At 36.5% G+C, this 18,467-nt stretch overlaps 1 protein-coding gene across 1 annotated transcript in view; it reads left to right on the top strand.

The window, feature by feature from the left end:
* The window catches only part of LOC146000431 (ankyrin repeat and SOCS box protein 6), a 52,085-nt gene extending 34,752 nt beyond the window's left edge, over positions 1 to 17,333 (top strand). The window contains exons 4-6 of the mRNA XM_083138050.1: positions 1,664 to 1,776; positions 10,442 to 10,521; positions 15,169 to 17,333. Coding sequence (XP_082994176.1) covers positions 1,664 to 1,776; positions 10,442 to 10,521; positions 15,169 to 16,647 — 1,672 coding nt within the window. The 3' untranslated portion in view covers positions 16,648 to 17,333. The remainder of the gene's footprint in view (positions 1 to 1,663; positions 1,777 to 10,441; positions 10,522 to 15,168) is intronic.
* Positions 17,334 to 18,467: the final 1,134 nt, after the last annotated feature.

The following is an 18,467-nucleotide window of genomic DNA, read 5'->3' as shown; positions in this document are numbered from 1 at the left end:
TGTGTTCATGTGTTGAGCTGTGGTTTCTACAATGAACCCAGTAAATGACTTAGTGTGTAATTTGTTGCAGACACCATTTTCCAGATGGACGGATGAAGACAAAAAAGACGTTTTAAATTGGGGGGCACTGGCACTTACTATTTGTTTTCATTGCCTATAAATATACTTCTTCACCTGTTATTTTAGGCACGAGCCGCTACTGTTATATAGGAGATAAAATTGTTTATTGCTTTCCCTCAATCAAAAACCAGTGTGTGCATTATACACGCACGTGCATTATATTTGTGTAAATATGGTAATTATGCTCAGTTTTTGATTTGAAACAATCAATGCTTAATTTGACTCTGTGTGGGAACACTACGATTGTAAATTCAGAGTTTATTTTACTATTGAAGTTACATGGTAATTCATTGAAAATAACACATTTAATGTTAATTTATTTCTGACATTGCTCGCAACATATATGACTTCTTTGCAATCATCGGCAGCTGGAGCCCTCCCTGTCATTTCGCATGCATATTTTGCAATACACCTGGTTTTCCTGAACCCTGTATATGGGCAACAGGGTGATTGCCACTATTTCACATTAAAAATGAAATCCTGAAGAGAAGTACAGTCATAGTAAACTATGTGCATAATGAGTCACATGCAGCTCCGTTATTCTGTCATTATTAAAGCAAATCGTGTGAAATATGTATAAAGAATTACCCAATGCACTAAGGAAACTTGTCCAAAAATAAATAAGCTCTCCTCACTGCTGTGATGAAGAAAACTGCAATTTATGTTACGAGTTTCATGTCATGTATTTCTACTACCAGGTGAAATACAATGAAGTGGATTCATAATGGAAATGTGTAATCAGTGACTCGGCGTGGATTCCAATCTATTATACAGGGTTTATACTTCCAGTCAAAGGTCACAAAGCATGTTTTCATTAAACATATTTCTGTGGACTCTAATTCTAATTACTAGTTAAATCGAACAGAAGTTCATTCCCCTTGAAACCATCTGGAATGATGTGATGCTTTTCTTAATTGAAATGATTTTTTGCCTCTCCTTGGAGTTTGAATTAAAGATTCCACTGCTTGCAGTCTGTTTTTAAACATGCAAAAAGTAATAATTGGATATGAAGTGAGTGAGATTAATGTGTGATCAACACACAGTTATATTTGGTCACGGTTTAGAGAACATTACTTTCTGGATGCATTATAATGGATTTTTAAAGAATATACTGTAGTAGTGTGAATTTTCAAAGTTTGACTTCAGAAAAGACGTCACATCTGCTGCTACAACAAGCCTTCTTTATAATCTGATTTAAATGGAAAGGATAGGAAACTGGGTGTATCAAAATTTTAAAAATAGGAGATTATGAATTGATATATTGGTACTAACCTATAGCAACTGATACTGTTAAACATCACTTACTCTCCCAATCCCTGATGCAAAATAAAATAATAAACATAATGTTATATATCACAGTTAAAATTCACTTTGTGTAATATATCAATTCTGTGTTGTTGCTTTTCATCATCGATTTTGGTTACTCTCTGCCTCGGTGATTGGTGGCAGCTAATAGGTGTTGAAATCAATGGTTGACTAATTGAAACAAATGAAGACATATTGTTTGCAACCTTGCATTATGATAAATCTGAGGATGTTTCAGGTATGAAGACTGTGTGGAACTTCTTCTGAAGCATGGAGCCAGGGTGGATGTGGAGGCCCGAATGTGCTGGCCAGGACCTCACAATCTTAATTGTGAAGAGAGAGGAAAATATTGTAAGTACCAAGATATTGTCTTTATACTTGCACCATTGGGTACTTTATGCTAGATTTAGGGTAGAGCCACTGCTGAAGCAGATACTCTAAAGATTCCTGTTGGAACCATTACCCAAATGCTACATCAATTTGTAGTTGCTCGTGGTAGATCACAGCAAAACGCAGTTAAAATTCATTTCTTACACTAATATACCTAATCTTACCATAAATACTTTTGGTGTAGCCTGTACAACTGTTTTTTTTTTCTTGTATGTATGCATTGCTTGCATTATAGAATTATTTTCCTGTAGTTTACGGTTATTACAATCATAAGAAAACAGTTTTTCTTTGTGACGTTTCAGGAGAACACACGCTCCTTTCATCAGACATTTATTTTCATATTGACTAAAGATACAGTTATAACAATGGTTAGTAATTTTTTTTAATAAAAAGAATCTGTTATATAATGGATGTTGTCAATGTTACATTGTTGTAATATAGCAACTTAACTGTGAAAAAATCAGTCTTTTATTTTTATTTCAGATTTTTTTAAAATTATGAATCCCAAAAATCATCAGGTAATTCAAATTCATCATTGTTTTCACAAAGTCTCTTGATGTTTTCTGTTACATTAAATTTTAAAGATGGTGGCTTACTCCATTTGTGAAAAAGAAAACTCCATACTGGATCTACGTTACCATTTTCATTATTTAATTTATTCCAGTGTTCTTCTGCAATGAACGAAGCTTCCCAGACATTCAACTCTGTGTTTCCCGTTAATCTTTTTAAAACCCTTCTCTTTTTAATCAAATGCTTCTCTTCGATGATATGAGTTGACAAACCTGTTCTTGGGTTTAGATTCATAATGTCCAAATCGTGTTCGTGCCATCTTATTGCCATTTTCCTTGATGTTTGTCCCACATAATCTTTTGAACATGAACAACTTATATTATATATTCCTGTGGTTTCCACATCTGGTAGAGAGTTTCTCATTTTGAATTCATTAAATGTACATTCCAAACTTCTTGGTGATTTAAAAACAATTTTGAAATTAAAACTTCTAAAAAATTTTTGCAATTTTATGTGAGAATCCCTTGTGGAATGGAATCCATTATATAACAGATTCTTTTTGTTTAAAAAATTACTAACCATTGTTATAACTGTATCTTTAGTCAAAATAAATGTCTGATGAAAGGAGCGTGTGTTCTCCTGAAACGTCACAAAGAAAAACTGTGTTTCAACTACCATGGAAGGTCAGCTGTTGTCGAATTTTCCTCTTCTTTCCAGAAACTGTGTTGTTATTCCAAAAACTAAAAAAATATTTATGCTTAGAATTAATTTTAGAGCATTCACGTGAATCTTCATGTGGTTTGCTTCAAAGTTGTCTAGATATTATCGTTAGTTTAATAAACTAGAGAATATTAGCATTTATGCCATGACCAAATGCTACCGTGTGAAGTGAAAAATCTTATGGCATTTCTGAAGGATAGAATCAATCCTATTTCCATAGCATAACCAATCAGAAGCAACCTCTAAGTCACGAGTGCAGATCTAATGTATCACTTCACATTTCTAAAAGCCAATAACTATTCTACTGAAAGGAATAACGTTTCCTATAAAAATGGATTAGGTACACTTCTGTTCACAGAAAGTGGCACACTCGTTTGAGTTGAAGTCCAGCTTTGGGTCTGGCAGTACAGCCGAAGTAAGTGTTTGGAAACCAGCAGTGTTGCTTACTATCCAATATTTTAACCACATGCAGGGAATTTTGTGTGTCTCAGACTCAAAGAAAAGGCCTAACGGAAAGATTGCCGGGTAAATATTAATGAACTGGACTGTCCACGTCTACATTGAAAGTAATGTAAATGCGAAAACTCCGTGAAAAATTTTTTTTTAAAAAAAAATAATTTTGGACGTTCGTGAAGAAGTGGTTATCACAATGCGTTAGAATGCGAGGGCCCCGGGTTCGAATTTGGCCTGAGCATGGGTGTTCTTTTTGAGTCTCTCTTCATTGTTGCGAGTAGCCGAAAATGGAAGAGAAGCAACACTAAATGACAAAGAAAATAAATACGCAATTTGAATAAGCGGGGTGGAAATAGTGCTGTTGTAATTCCTGAAAATGGTGAAATAAAATATATATTTTGGAGAAAGTGTTATCCTAGCCCGGGAGAAGGCTTGAAGAATATATAAACTCCTTCCCGATCCACTTTGGCAAACATAATCGCAAAGTCTGCACTGAATATGCCTTTACAATATTGACTTTACAATTTAGACCAGGCTTTTTTCTTTCCCATCTGAAAATTACTCTTAAGGTGCGAGCATTCATCAAGTGGGTCACTTGTAAATATCTATCTATGTATAAAACGAAGAGAGTGACACATGAATGACGGAACATCGTAAAATACATAAGCTGATGTTCCTCACAACTTACTCATTTAATTTTTAGTGGTTTTCTTCTTGAGAATATTAACGGTGTGTTTTATCACACAACAATTTTCAATTTTAGCACTTGTTGTAAATATCTCAATTTCAAGTAGTCTCGCGTAACAGTCACATTCTCTGAACGAGTAATAGTTTCAATAGATATTTTCTTATTAGCACGCAAACAATAACAAAGTTTCAGGCTGCAATTGGTGTGACGAGAATAAAATATATTAGGGTATGTAGCTCCCATTTGGTAAGAAAAAATATTTTGGAGACATGGGGATCCGAACCTAGGATTTCAGCTTACAAAGCTGGCCTTTAACAGACATGGCCACAAGCCTTATCCATAAGATTGCATCTTTTCCTGCTCAAAATGCATCTTTTCCTGTCCAGCTCGAAACTTTTGATGTCGCTACTCGCTATTACATTAATTTGAAAGCGATACGCTTCATCAGATAGTGTTTGTGTGCTGTGCAAATTGCTGACAGAGTACAAGTCAAGCTTGTGCATGAAAATGAAGGAAAACGTTGCGAAGTCGTGCTTTTGTGGAAGTTGAGTATTTGCAACCCTAAATGATAAGCTTCCATCAACATAGTGGATTCTGCTGTGTGACGAGGAATCTTATTATGAACGGCACATATATTATATTATTTTTAAACTATTTATTTCAGAAAGAAAGTCATTATTCTGGAATCTAAGGAGAAATTCATTCAGCCGGTAGTGATTTTACGAGTCACAATTCTATTTTTTTTTTGCTTCATTACGAAACCAACATGCACATGTAAAAAAGGAAAGCCCAAGAATTTTCATTTTACAGAAATTCCATTTACTGTTGAAGTTAAATGAAAGGACAACTATTGACTTATTGTTAATAGCCTGGATGATTGATGTGTGTGTGTTTGTGGGGGAGGGGTACCTCCTCTCATGTGCCTCCCTGGCTGGGGCATGAACTCTTCTTGCTTCGGATTTCTATTATTTTTCCCATCGCATATTCAGTACCGACTTTGCAATTATGTTTGCCAAAGTGGATGGGGAAGGAGTTTATATATTCAAGCCTTCTGGGTAGGATAAAACTTTTTCTGAAAGAAACAAATAAGTTGTTGTCTTTTTTTTTTTTTTTTTGCATCATTTTCAGGAATTACAACAGCACTATTTCCACCTCGCTTATTCAAATTGCATTTTTTTTCCTTCTTTCTTCGTTATTTAGTGTTGATTTTATTCCCTTTTCGGTTATTCGCAACGATGAATCGAGACTCAAAAAGAACATCCATGCTCAGGCCAAATTCATATAATATATATTTCACGAATTTTTCGCATTTACATTACTTTCAGTCCAGTTAATTAATATTTACACTGCAATCTTTCCGTTAGCCCTTTTCTTTGAGTCTGAGAGACACAAAATCCCCTGCAAGTGGTTAAAATGTTCGATAGTAAGCAACACTGCTGGTTTCCGAACACTTACTTCAGCTGTACTGCCAGACCCGAAGCTGGACTTGAACTCAAACGAGTGTGCCACTTTCTGTGAACAGAAATGTACAAATCAATGGTGCTGCTTATAATATGAGGGTGGATCATAAGTATTGCACAACAATTTTTTTAAAAAAGAAGTTTAATAGATAAGACAACATAAATTATACACCATGAAACCACATCTTTTAACTACTTTTCGACATAGGAGCCAAGTCTTTCAACAGATTTTGTCAACTGTGGCACTAGTTTCAATATACCCTGTTCATAGAATTCAGTCATTTGGTAATCTGCCATCTGCGCACAACCAATTGCACTTCTTCATCGGAATTGAAGTGTTGGCCACCTAGGAATTTCTTCATTGCTGTGGACTTGAGATGTTTCCACTCCATAGAGGCCACTTTGTTTCGGGAGTGTAGTGGTATGCCCATAACTCATCGCTAGTTATGATTTCTTCCAGAAAGGTGTGCCCTTGTGGGGCATAATGCACTAAGTGGTCCAAGTATATCATCATTTGCTTCCCTTTTTCGTCATCTGTGAGGTTCTTCGGCACCCAACAGGCACTAACTTGATGAAAATTCAGTTTGTCATGGATGATATCGCATACTGTACCGTAAGAAATGTTGAACCGCTCTGACAAGGTTCTCAGGTGGATCCGTCGGTCGTTGAAAATTGCCTGCTCAATGACTGTAACATTCCATTCCGTTGCAGCTGTTACTGGTTGCCCGGAATGTGACGAGTCAACAAGGTTCACATGGCCTCCTTGAAAGAATGTGCACCACCTGGAGATGTTGATACGGTCCAAACAGTCTTCCCCATACACACCCAACATTTCCCTTTGAATTTCACTAGGGTTTTGTCCTTTTGCCCACAAAAAATGAACTCTTTGCTCTTCACGCTTTGACGACAATAATATGCATGCCATCTTTGCTAAGTAGTTCACGCTTCTGCTGCAGGAGTTATGCCTGATCGAACAAATGACGTCTCTAGCGCGAACCGCAAACTATACGTCTGTAAAATTTCAACGTCCCAGCCACAATAACATCGCGGGGAAAAAATTGTTGTGCGATACGTAATGATCCACCCTCGTACATACTTTATAGTGTGTACAGTACGCATACGAAAGAATAAATTAGTTGTTGAAGTTCTAAACACTGGACTCAGACGCATCTTGTGTGCCTTTCGTGCTGTATATATTATCTAATGCTAACTGGAATGTTGTTGGAAAAGCTTGTGTGTAAGGCCTTGCAGGCCTTTAGAAGCTGAAAGTCATCAAGCTGCCAGTTTACCAGGCCTTCAGTAAGTCAATGAACATACTAGACAGGGATGTTCATGCGGCTTGAGGACCAAGATGCTTGTTGATGCAGTAGCAGCTTGTATTCGGAGAAATCCTATGAGGAGACAATCTGTGATGGCATGCTATATGCTAATACCAAGAATGTCTGTGTCTTGTGTGTACAGAAGTGACCTACTGGTGAGGGCTCACTGACAAGGTGCTGGTTACTTTTTCACTCAGCAACTGAAGCTTAAGAGGGAGCTGAAATCAAAGTGCCTTCTTCATCCTGCCTAAGTCATGGCGAAGAAAGCAGTTCAAATCTCTGCTCGAGTCTACCAAGATACCATCCTGGGGATATTTGTGATGCATTGGACCTACACATTGTTCAGTAATCAACAATGAATTTTCAGCATCAGCACGCAAGGCCAAGTTGGCCCATGATTGACTCCAGAGGAATGTGCCAGATTTAATTTTTCCAGCTGATTAGCCTTTCAGCATCATGGCCTGTATCTTTTGGATTTCAACTTCTTAGGAGTGCTTTACAGCATGGTCTTCAAGGAAGAGCACTGCAGTACCGATAACCTGAAGTGCTCTCTGATGAAGGCAGTGGTAGATTTCTCATTAGAGACCCTGTGTTTCTGCAGTTGACAAGTGGCCTTGTAGGAGGACTGTGTGGAGGTCAAGGGCAAAATGCTGTTTCATGTTCAAAATGCTTGTAACACATACAACAAGGAAATTAAGTTTTATTTTCATGAAAAACTTTGTAAAAGTATTATGTTAAGGTTAGATATAAGGTTCCATTCAACTTTTGTTAAGAACTTACTTTATTCAACCATTGATTTCAATAATGTGCATTGAAGTAAAATATAATAATATATAATAACTATGTTTCCAAATACACCCACGATAAAAGTATAAAAATGTAGTAAATAAATGCTTATTTCAAAAGTTATGAGTATTATGTTTAATGTAATGAGATTCTGTCCGTATTATGTTCAAATATTAATTTTGACTTTCATACTTCCAATAAGGCATATCTTGCACAACGTGCCATCATTTCACTAAGTAGCTGAAATCCGGTTTTGGCACATACTCATTTTTTAAATCAAGCTTTGACCACATCATGTGGCTTCTTAAGGAGTTAAGACAAGATGGTCCAAGTTTAAAACATGGAAGGTAAGTTGTTTAACAAGATTAAAATTTGATGTAAAGGATACTTCACTTCTTCCTACTCTATCTCACGCTGGCAACTGAATTACAGGGTAGCACTTGGGAATGTCTTTTACCTTCCATTTTTAACATCTTTTAACCCAACGTACGTGCCTGTGTTTTAAACTCTGACTATTCTTGTCTTAACTCTTGAAGAAGCCACATGATGTGAGTGAGTACAAAAATAATACATTCCAAAATTGGACTTCATTACTTAGTTTTGTACTCCCTTTTATAAAACAAAGATTCATATAGAGTATTGCCCTTATTTTTAGTAACTACAAAAGCAGTGAATAATAGAGTTATCAATATGGAGACTATCCATAGGGCACTGCATGGTAGCATGTATGAAATTCCATGTTAATGTGTTAAGTATGTGGGAAAGTATGGAATGAAAATTGATTTTAAAAAAAAATCTCTGTCAATGCGTATGCAGACCTACTGTATTGATAGACAGAAACCAGTAACTCAAAAGCACTTTCCATATACTTTAAATTAGGGACGTGCCAAAGCCGATTACCGATGTATGAATAACGGCAGAAATTGACATATGAGCATTGGCAAAAATCTGGTATTGAAATCGGTACCGATAGAACTACAGTTTTACCTTTTCAGTTTTATATATTTTAATTTTGTAATATTTATTGAAAATTACGTTTTGGATCTTCATTGCTGTGGAATTTTTGATATAAAATAATTGGAAACTCTCATTCAGACGATCAACCTACCTCAAAATCAGAAATAGAACAGAACATTGCTGAACTAACTATTCCAAGAAACCAGGATCCTCTGTTTTAATGGAAATTCAAAAATTAGTATCCAAAGCTGAAGCATCTGGTGAGAGAATACTTGGGCATACCTGCTGCATCAGTATTCGGTAAATGAGTGTTCCATGTTGTTGGACAGATTTGCGATAATAGAAGAAGTAGGTTACTTCCGGAAGTTCTTAAAAAACTCGTGTTTCTGAAGTTGAATCTGCCAACATTAAATTTACAGTATTAGAACAAGAATTCATTTTGCATTTGAAAGAACTGCTTGTGTACTGTTGTTAAATCTCTGAGAATATTATATGTGTATGCATATGTAAATAATATGCAATAGAAATGTACATAGCAAATGTATTTTTGACATGCTCTAAATAACATTCCATTTCTGTTGAATAATCTTATGTATTGGAATCAGTTAAATATAGGTATCGGTTCAAAAAGTTATCGCTAAATTTTCGGCTACGTCACATCAGTACTTTAAATCATTTGGGTCTCCCATCCGGGACATGGCTGGCTGTCCATTCTCTTACCTCAGCTTTTTTCCTCCATTGTTTGATATTGAGTCCTAAGCCACCTTCCCACGAGAGATCTGCTTGAAAATGTAGACATCAATGCCCTAGAATCTTGTAGACACATTGGAGATGCAAAATTACTACTTAAGATCATTAATGGAAAGTCAATTCCACTCCATAAACTTTCCCTCGGTGACTGGACCTAAAACACTGAACATGGAATTTTCCACACTGCAACTCCCAGGCTCTTAACGCTTACAATCTTCCTTACTCCATAGGCTATTGAATCAGTTTAATGACATTTCAAACCAAATACTCTCATTATCTTTTACCATCAATGTAGAAAAAAATGATTAAGTAATGCTATTATGAAATCAATCTGTTTTAATCATGATGCTGGTTTGTTTTCTTTTAACTGTTTTAGTATTGTTTCTTCCAGTTTAAAATGACTTCTGCTGTACTGGAAAGTTCCTTAAATAAATAAATTCAACTACCTGGCTTCATTTCAAATTGCAGAGAAATGTTGAAGTACCTGTGAAAGCACTTGTGCAAGTTTCGCTTGTCTTCAGAATAAATATTACACTAATTTGATTTATTTCCCCATTAAGAACACAAATTTTTGTTTTCTGTTTCTCTTTCCTACTTGGAGTCCTGGACATAAACACAGATTTGGCATTATAGATTTAATTTTCCAGGTTTCAATACAATTGTTAGAATTCTTTTCCAGAGTTTATTTTTTTTTGTCTCATTTTATGCTCTTTGTGAGTGGGACTTTGAAAAATCCATAACCGAGGCTACACTGTGTATTTTCTGGATTAGGAGACACATGTAGTAGGGTGGATATTTTTAACATGTGTAATAAGTGCACAATTTTGAGATATTATTCATATGTTAATTTATGTACTGAACATCAACCTGAAATTGTCTAGTTTTTGCAACATAATTTCATTTTTTTCTTTATCATAGCTTATTTTTCTAATAATAATATACTTTGGAATACATTATATATTATTTCTACTAATACATTTCAGATGTCCATGATGAAACAATGGCTGACAGATCAAGTGACAAGTTACAGAGTGCTATATATTATGCCATAGATGGAGATCAGGTTAGGAAATATAATTTCAGGTTCTAAATTATGGGAATGAAACCCTCACAAATTTATCTAGAATATTTTAACCAGAAATGTCTCTTGTTGTGAAGTTCATATCTTCAAATGCTTTCCTATTGCCAGTGTTGCCATAGTCTTCTTAATAAAGAAGTATCATGCCTTTTAAGATGTAATCTTTTTGAGGTGATTAGGATTCAAAATACATAAAACGTAGATTGGAAGTTCTATTGTACAAGCCAGGTTAATACTGCAAGAAACTCAGGACTTACGCATATTGTATCTATGCTCTAACCACTGAGCTACCGTGACCATGCTAAATTTGCCATACACTTGCTTTCACTGCTCTATCTATGTGGGATTGTCATAACCACATTCCTGTGATTTTGAAATGGCAACATTGACAGGTACCATGTCTCTCTCTCATTTCACACATGAATAATTAGTTATATTTTTTAATGCATTTTTTAAAGTTTTGTCAAATTTATCATTGCTTGTAACTCTTTCCTCTCCTCTTGTTTTATATTTTCAATCTATGTTGTAAAAATTTAAAATCTTGTTTTGTGAGTGGAAATGGTAATTTTTCCAAGAAAACCACTCCAGGTCAATTTGTAAAATATTTTTATTCATCCATTCCATTAATTTGGTTCAACTCAGGCATTGATCTTGAAATGTTCACCTCTTATCATTAATATTGTAACACCTTTCCTTTTTAGTACATATTTTCATACCCAGGATGGAAAAGGCTTCTTAACATGACATTAAATTAGGTTAAAACAAGGTTGAAATACTTCAACAAACAGGCTTAAACACTGTTGAGGTTTTACTAACATCATGTTCACATCTTCAGACTCATTGGAGGGAAAACTAGGCACAGGGAAGTCAGGTTACATCTTGCACTAAAACATGCTCCTCAATTTGTTCTCAATGAGTCTGATGATACAAATGAGAGATTTGCAGCTGGCTTAGTAGCCAACTTTTGATCTCTCCACCAAAGTTCCCAGATTGGAGTCCTGGCATGGGCATGGATGTTCTTTGTGGCTAAAAAATTTACGTAAAATAACAAAAAATACAAGTACAAAGAGAGATTTGCAAAATATCAACAGTGTGCAGCAATCAACAGTGTTAATTCGTGTACAAATCAATGTGACTACAGGGTGAGTCAAAAGTCCCTGACCACCCCTTATAAAATGAAAGGGAATGAAGATTGTACAATTGGTCATGGTAGTAATATGTTAGGCCTAGGGGGAAACTTCTTGGTACATATCACGACAACGTCCGCCATTTTGGTGACCGCCATTTTGGATCCAACTTCATTTCTTTAAATGGGAAGGGGGCATGTGGGTTATGGTTTTGGGCTAGAATTTCACCAGGAATTCAGTGGTGAAGTCAGATTTATGAAAATTTTAATGATAAGGAAGCTTTGGGCATATGAAAGTTACACAATGTGTTCAATATGCTGTTCTTGTGCTATCCACATGTTGACAGTTCTCCCATGCTCTGTGGACAAGGAGCAATATCTCAGGTGTGATTTGTGCACAGGTTTCCAGTATCTGTTGCTCCAAATGACCCACATCCCGAATCTCTTCGGCATACATGATTGACCTCACATGACCCCACAGGTAAAAATCGTGTGGGTCTAATCTGGTGATCGGGGAGGCCATTCCACTGGCCCACGTCAACCAATCCATCGACCAGGATGCTGGAGGTCCAGATACTGACAAACCTGTCGCCCATAGTGAGATGGTGCCCAATCCTGCTGAAAATATGAGGGGAAGCTGCCATCCTCCATCAAAACTAATGGTAAAAATGTGTTCTTGTAACAACTGCAAGTAGCCCTCTGCATTTAAATTGTCATGAATGAAGAATGGGCCAACGATATGTGTCCCCCAGATCCCGGCCCACACCATAATCTTCCCAGCATCAACCATATTGCTCGGATCTCTCCACAATGGGTTCTCTGAGGACCAATACCGCATGTTCTGTTTATTCACTTCCCCATTCACATAAAAATTTGCTTCATCAGAATGAAGAATATGCAGTGCAAAGTGTGGGTCCTGGCAAATTTGCTCCACAGCCCATTCACAAAACTGCATTCTCCTATCCAGGCCGTCCTCGGAGAGATGGTGCTTCTGCCACTTAACCATCTTTAACACCCTGCAAATGGAACTTTGGTCAGCAGTTGGGATACTGTAACGTGCGACACTGGGTTCCATTGAGGGTTCTGTTTGTTGAAATCACGAGCTACAGCACGGGCACTTCTGCACCCCCCACAGTTTGATGATCTGGATTTGTTCGGCCTTGGTCAATGGCATGGTTCAGCACCTGCAAATGATACATAATTGTCACTTTCATATGCCCATAACTTCCTTATCATTAAAGTTTTCATAAATCTGACTTCACTGAATTCCTGGTGAAATTCTAGCCCAAAACCATATGCCTCATGCCCCCCTTCCCATTTAAAGAAATGAAGTTGGGTCCAAGATGGCAAACATTGTCATAACATGCACCAGAAAGTTTCCCACTAGGCCTAACATATTACTACAATGACCAATTGCTGCAATCTCACTTCCTTTCATTTTATTAGTGGTGGTCAGGGACTTTTGACTCACCCTGCACATGTACATATTGTCAATATCTGGTGGAGGCACATTGCACAGTAGTTTGGATCCTACTTCAGGTTGTAGGTCCAGTCTCAATTAGCCTATCTGTGCATAAAGTAAACTTAAAACCAAAGAAACAATAAAAAAAGCACAACTTGTCAAATGAGTCACCTAATGCAGTGTACAGTAGTTACTGCAGTTTTAACAAATACAGACATTGATTGTCGAGAAAAATGCATGATCTCATCATTACACTTTATTGAATATGACAGTTGAATTTCAAATGCAGGGCTGTCTTGAATGTGAATCCTGTTGTATAAAGCATGAATATTTGTGATTGCGCTTTGATTGCTTATAATCATTCATTCCCATTATGATGATGAACATAATGTTATTCCATGTAAAACATTCAAAGAAATTCAGTAAATCATGAAAATACAATATTTGGAAGATTAACATTCTTTAGAATGTTTACATAGACACAGTTTCACAGTAAGAAAAATATTTTTAAGAAGTATTTATAAGTGTGTAAGCACTTTTTATATACAGTGAAATCTCAATAATATGTTTTATGGGGGACAGAAAGGGGAAAACATATTATTTCTTGAAAGATAATTAACATGGTAAAATTAGATACACAAAGAAAGGAAAGGAGTACTATATATATATATACACACCAAAGTTTGCTATATTGCACTAATCAGAGGGGATAAAGGAATACTTTTTTCAGCAGTCTGCCGTCATCTTGACATCTTTTCCTGCCTTTCACATTCTTTTTTGTTAGAAATAATGAGCCAAAGGGGAAGGCTTATGACCTCACCAATCTCCCCTTGGGCATGCCACTGCCCAGAGCAATGCAAAATGGAAATGCACACAATGTTTGGCATGGTCGCTGCTTTTCTTGAGAACCATTTATCAGCAATTTTGTTTGTATAAAAAAAAAGTACTGCAACTTCTCTGCCTTCAACAACCGTATTATCTTTAAATATCGTGGCAGTAAAACATAACAGAACGTTTCGCCACCTGCAAGCCCCTGATGACACCCCTCCCTTTCTTCAGCTTGTTTGTAGTGTCTGACAGGCTGGGAAGTGTCATCACCGAAATCTTGAACTCCAAGAACAGCATTCTTTCGAGGATGCACAGTTAGAAACATATAACTGAAGTTTTTTACTTGTTTGGACTGAAATCGTTGAATGTATAACTCAAAAAATTGTATAACTGAAATATAATGGTATGCAACCTTATGGGAATTGGTGCCACCAGAAAAAAAAACTTACTATAGCCAAACATATAACTGCAACTTCATTGCATATATTTTTCTTATTTGTAAGTTCTTAAATATCCTTTCAATTACAAGGCTCTGGGCTCAGTCCAAAACCAAAACTTGGTTGGTGATATCAACGAGAGTTCCCACTCAACTGAACATTTACTGAATAATTTCGATTTACTTTTATTATTGGTTCTGGCGCATATTTGATTTTTTAAACAAGTTATTTCCACTATTTTGGAATAATCTTCAGGTTAGATAGATCATCCTTGTCATCTCACCTGAAGAAGACAAACATTGGAAATATTTTGTTAAAATTTATATATATATATATAGTCTAACTCAGATTTTACGTTCCTCTGTTTTACATTTTCCCGCATTGTGCATTCAATATTCATGGTCTCAATAAAGCAAAATGCTCTACAATTTTCCCCGATTTGCCTTCATTTTAAGTTTTTACAGCTTGGTCCCCTGAAAGACGTAAAATCGAGGTTCCATTGTACATTGTCCAAAACCAAAAATAAAAGTAAGTGAAAACTAATCTTATTCTTAACAATGTTGGCACAAGGTGTTAAGCTGTGTTTTAATGCACATTAACTGTTAGTAAAATTGCCAGTTCTGTGCCATTCAGTTTCATGAATTTTCATAAATACAGTTTACACATGATTTATTCCAATTAGAATGCTTTCAAAACAACATTACTACCAGTTCATGTTCAGTGAAAATTTGTTTCACTTATGGAAATAATAAATGTATTAAATAAAACTCATGTTACAGGTTGATATTCTGGAGCTGCTGACTCAACAGGGTGAAGATCATTGGTTACCATGGCAACAGAAGAGACCCTTATTACACATTGCTTGCGAGCGTGGAGCATGGAATTGCGTGAAGTACCTTGCGTCGGAAAGATCTGATGAAATTAACCAGTGTTATGACGAGTACTACCCCATTCATCAGGCTGCACTACATGACATCAAATTCTTGGAACTTCTGATTCAGTACGGTGCCGAGACAACTGTGCGTACGACCACTCAGCAAATGACAGTGCTTCACATAGTTTTTCTCATGGGAAAGAAAAATGCGGAAGACACCCTACAGACAACCAAGCTGCTTCTCAACCATGGCCTCACAGAGCTTATCAATGAGCCGGATTCTCTAATGAACACTCCCTTGCACGGTCTGATTGTCCGGTATGCCCTCGAGGAGGCCCGGTATGGCTACGACCACGACAACCAGCCGTGGAATAAATGGGACATGTTGCATCTCGTCCGTTTTCTCCTTCAGAATGGGGCTCGTCCAAGTATCAACCAACAGGGTAACAGTGCTTTGGCTTGTGTTCTCCGCCACGTGAGGGACTGGGAATTCCGGTACGAACTTCTGAACATGCTTCTCCAGGAAGGAGGGGACCCGAACGTAGTCGGAAGAGATGGATCGGTCCCTCTCATGGTTTGCCTCGTCCCGTTGATCAACAAGGACCCGCTGCATCACTTCACTCATACCATGAAAGTGTGCTATTTGAACTGTGTCCGAATTTTATGCAAACATGGTGCTAACCCTAATTGTCTGTCTCGAAGTAATCTTACCCCGCTTCATGTGTTGGTGTTTACAGCTGGCGAAACCATCGCTCTGAACAGGGAAGAGGAGAAGGCCCAGAATTTTGAATTCATCCGTCAGCTCCTCCAGCTTCTACTTCAGTACGGTTTAAATCCAAATGCTAGAATTAGCAAGCGCACCCAGCACATTCTGCAGTCGCTGACTGATATGGTCCAGAACGCTCGCAATCCATCAGACCTCAATTACGTGTATGACCTTACGTTAACGCTTATCCAGAGTGGAGCAAATCCAAATATTAGCCTTTGTATTACAGAATCCATATGCCACTCTCAAGCATCCGTGTTTCTAAAGAAAACAAACAATTATGTTTTGTATTATTATGTGGTGTTGGTTTGCCGTAAGGAGGAGTTACTCTTGGACCCCCAGCAACGCTTTGCACGGATCATCTGGCTCTACTATTTCTGTATGAACCACAAGGAGCTCTACTCGTGTCTCAGACTTTTGTACACTCAGACTGGACTGGTGCCTGTATGCAGTGTTTTGTGTAATCTAATCCGTGAACTTTCTATAAAACCAAGAACTCTAAAGCAAATATGCAGGGTAGCCATATACAATGCTCTAGATAGATCTCCTGCGATGCATGTGAACAAGCTTCCCCTCCCAAATGCATTGAAAGAGTACATACTAAACTTTGAGCCATGATTTCTGTATTTTCTTGGATTAGTGTGAATCATTTCTATGTTTCTGAATGTGTGTGTGCGTGCGTGCATGTATGTATGCAGGAGACGAGCCCACAATTACTATTCTAAAACAACAAAAAAAGTTCTTCAAAATCCAATAAATTCTTCTTTCTGTGCTTAAGTGTGACCCATGTTCTCAGTGGTTACATGTTCTGTTGTTGGTTTCAATTTCTGGATATCTCTGGAGTTTCATGTTTATCTGGAATTGTCACAATTTTCATTGTACAAGTACGGTGTAAGCCAGAGGCAAATATGTTATAATACAATATGTATGCATGTAATGTGTCTACATGGGATTCTCTGTGCCAATTGAAAAAGGAAACAAACAAAAGGTTTTAACTGATCTGACAACAACTAGTCCATTCGCTGATTCAGCTTATGTGTGTAATTGTGTAATTGTTTAACTTAACTAAGGTATTTAAAATACAATTAAGTCTGCTGTTGATGACTGTTCTCCTCCTTGTTGTGAGGAATTCTCTATTTTGTGATTTTTTTCTTTCACAGTGTATGTTGAAAGAGGGTTTTCACCTGCTGGCATGTAACGGGTATTGCTATCATTACAGAAAACCGAATTTTCCTTTGTTTTTACTTCTACATCAAAGTCCCATTAAATTTGGAACAAAATAAAGAAATATTAAACTTGTGTAACTTATTGGGTTATATATATCTCGATTTCCTAATTTACTGTTGGCATTGTCAAATTTCTAAATCTTTAATGAGCCTTATCAAATGTGGATATTTTAATTTTCTTTGATCATTAATAGTTCATGCTTGGTTTTTCCACCCTCTGTTAAAACATGCTTAACATCATGTTAGGTAACAGGCCATTAAATATTTGAGCTGAATTAAAATATTTAAAATCTTTCAATTAAATTTTAATCTTTTCATTTGACAAATATGAAAGATTCAATTTTAACATGGCATCAAGTAATGTTCTGCTAGAGGCAGTTTGCTGTTATTCATAATATTCTCATATCTCTGACTCGAATCCCGATATATTGAGATCGCATGTTTTTTTTGGAATTCCAATTGTTTGCCAGAAGCAGGCACAAAACCTCTTATGTGACCCCAATATAAGCCAAATAATTTAGTTTACCCAAAACTATTAAAGGTAAAAAAAATGTAAAAACTGTCCTAAATGAAACTAATTTGCTTCAGAAATCTTGCAGAATATAGTTATTCTTGGTGTATGTCGACAAGATGATATAATTTGCTCATTGCTTCCTTCTGTGAAATCCGTGGCACTGCCTAGAAATACATATTATACTGTGACTTAACAGTATGTTTGAGCACATCCCTTTAGAATGAAGCCACATCCCTTATTTATGATCTGATCCAGCGTAGTTCTAATGAAATAATTTCAAAATATGCGAAGAAACAACAAAGTGAAACATTTTAGCTGTTTCATAATAGAAGAATATTAATTTTCAAGGTAGTGCTTGCTGCTACAACTGTTTTAAGCATTGCCATTGGCTGGTAGCTTTGTGGGGACTCGTTGGAAAGTGTTCGTTGTTAGGCTAGACTTGTTCAGGTTGGTTATCTCGGCAGAATTATGCAAAATAATTTACTCTCCATTAATATTCCTCTATCATGAAACAGCTAAAATGTTTTTCTTTGCATATTTTGAAATTATTTCATTAGAACTACCCTGGATCAGATCATAAATAAGGGATGTTCTCAACCCCGAAAATATTCCTAATATGACCAAAGTTATGTACAAGAAATTTTAGCTTTAAGGGGGGGAAAACACACAAAAAAAAAAAGCCTCAAATAGTTCCAAGT

The sequence above is a fragment of the Lepisma saccharinum genome, chromosome 16, assembly GCF_977018435.1.
Source record: "Lepisma saccharinum chromosome 16, izLepSacc3.1, whole genome shotgun sequence".
Classification (NCBI taxonomy): Eukaryota; Metazoa; Arthropoda; class Insecta; order Zygentoma; family Lepismatidae; genus Lepisma; species Lepisma saccharinum.
Note: the sequence above shows the minus strand (reverse complement) of the source record. Positions and strands in the feature narration are given on the sequence as shown.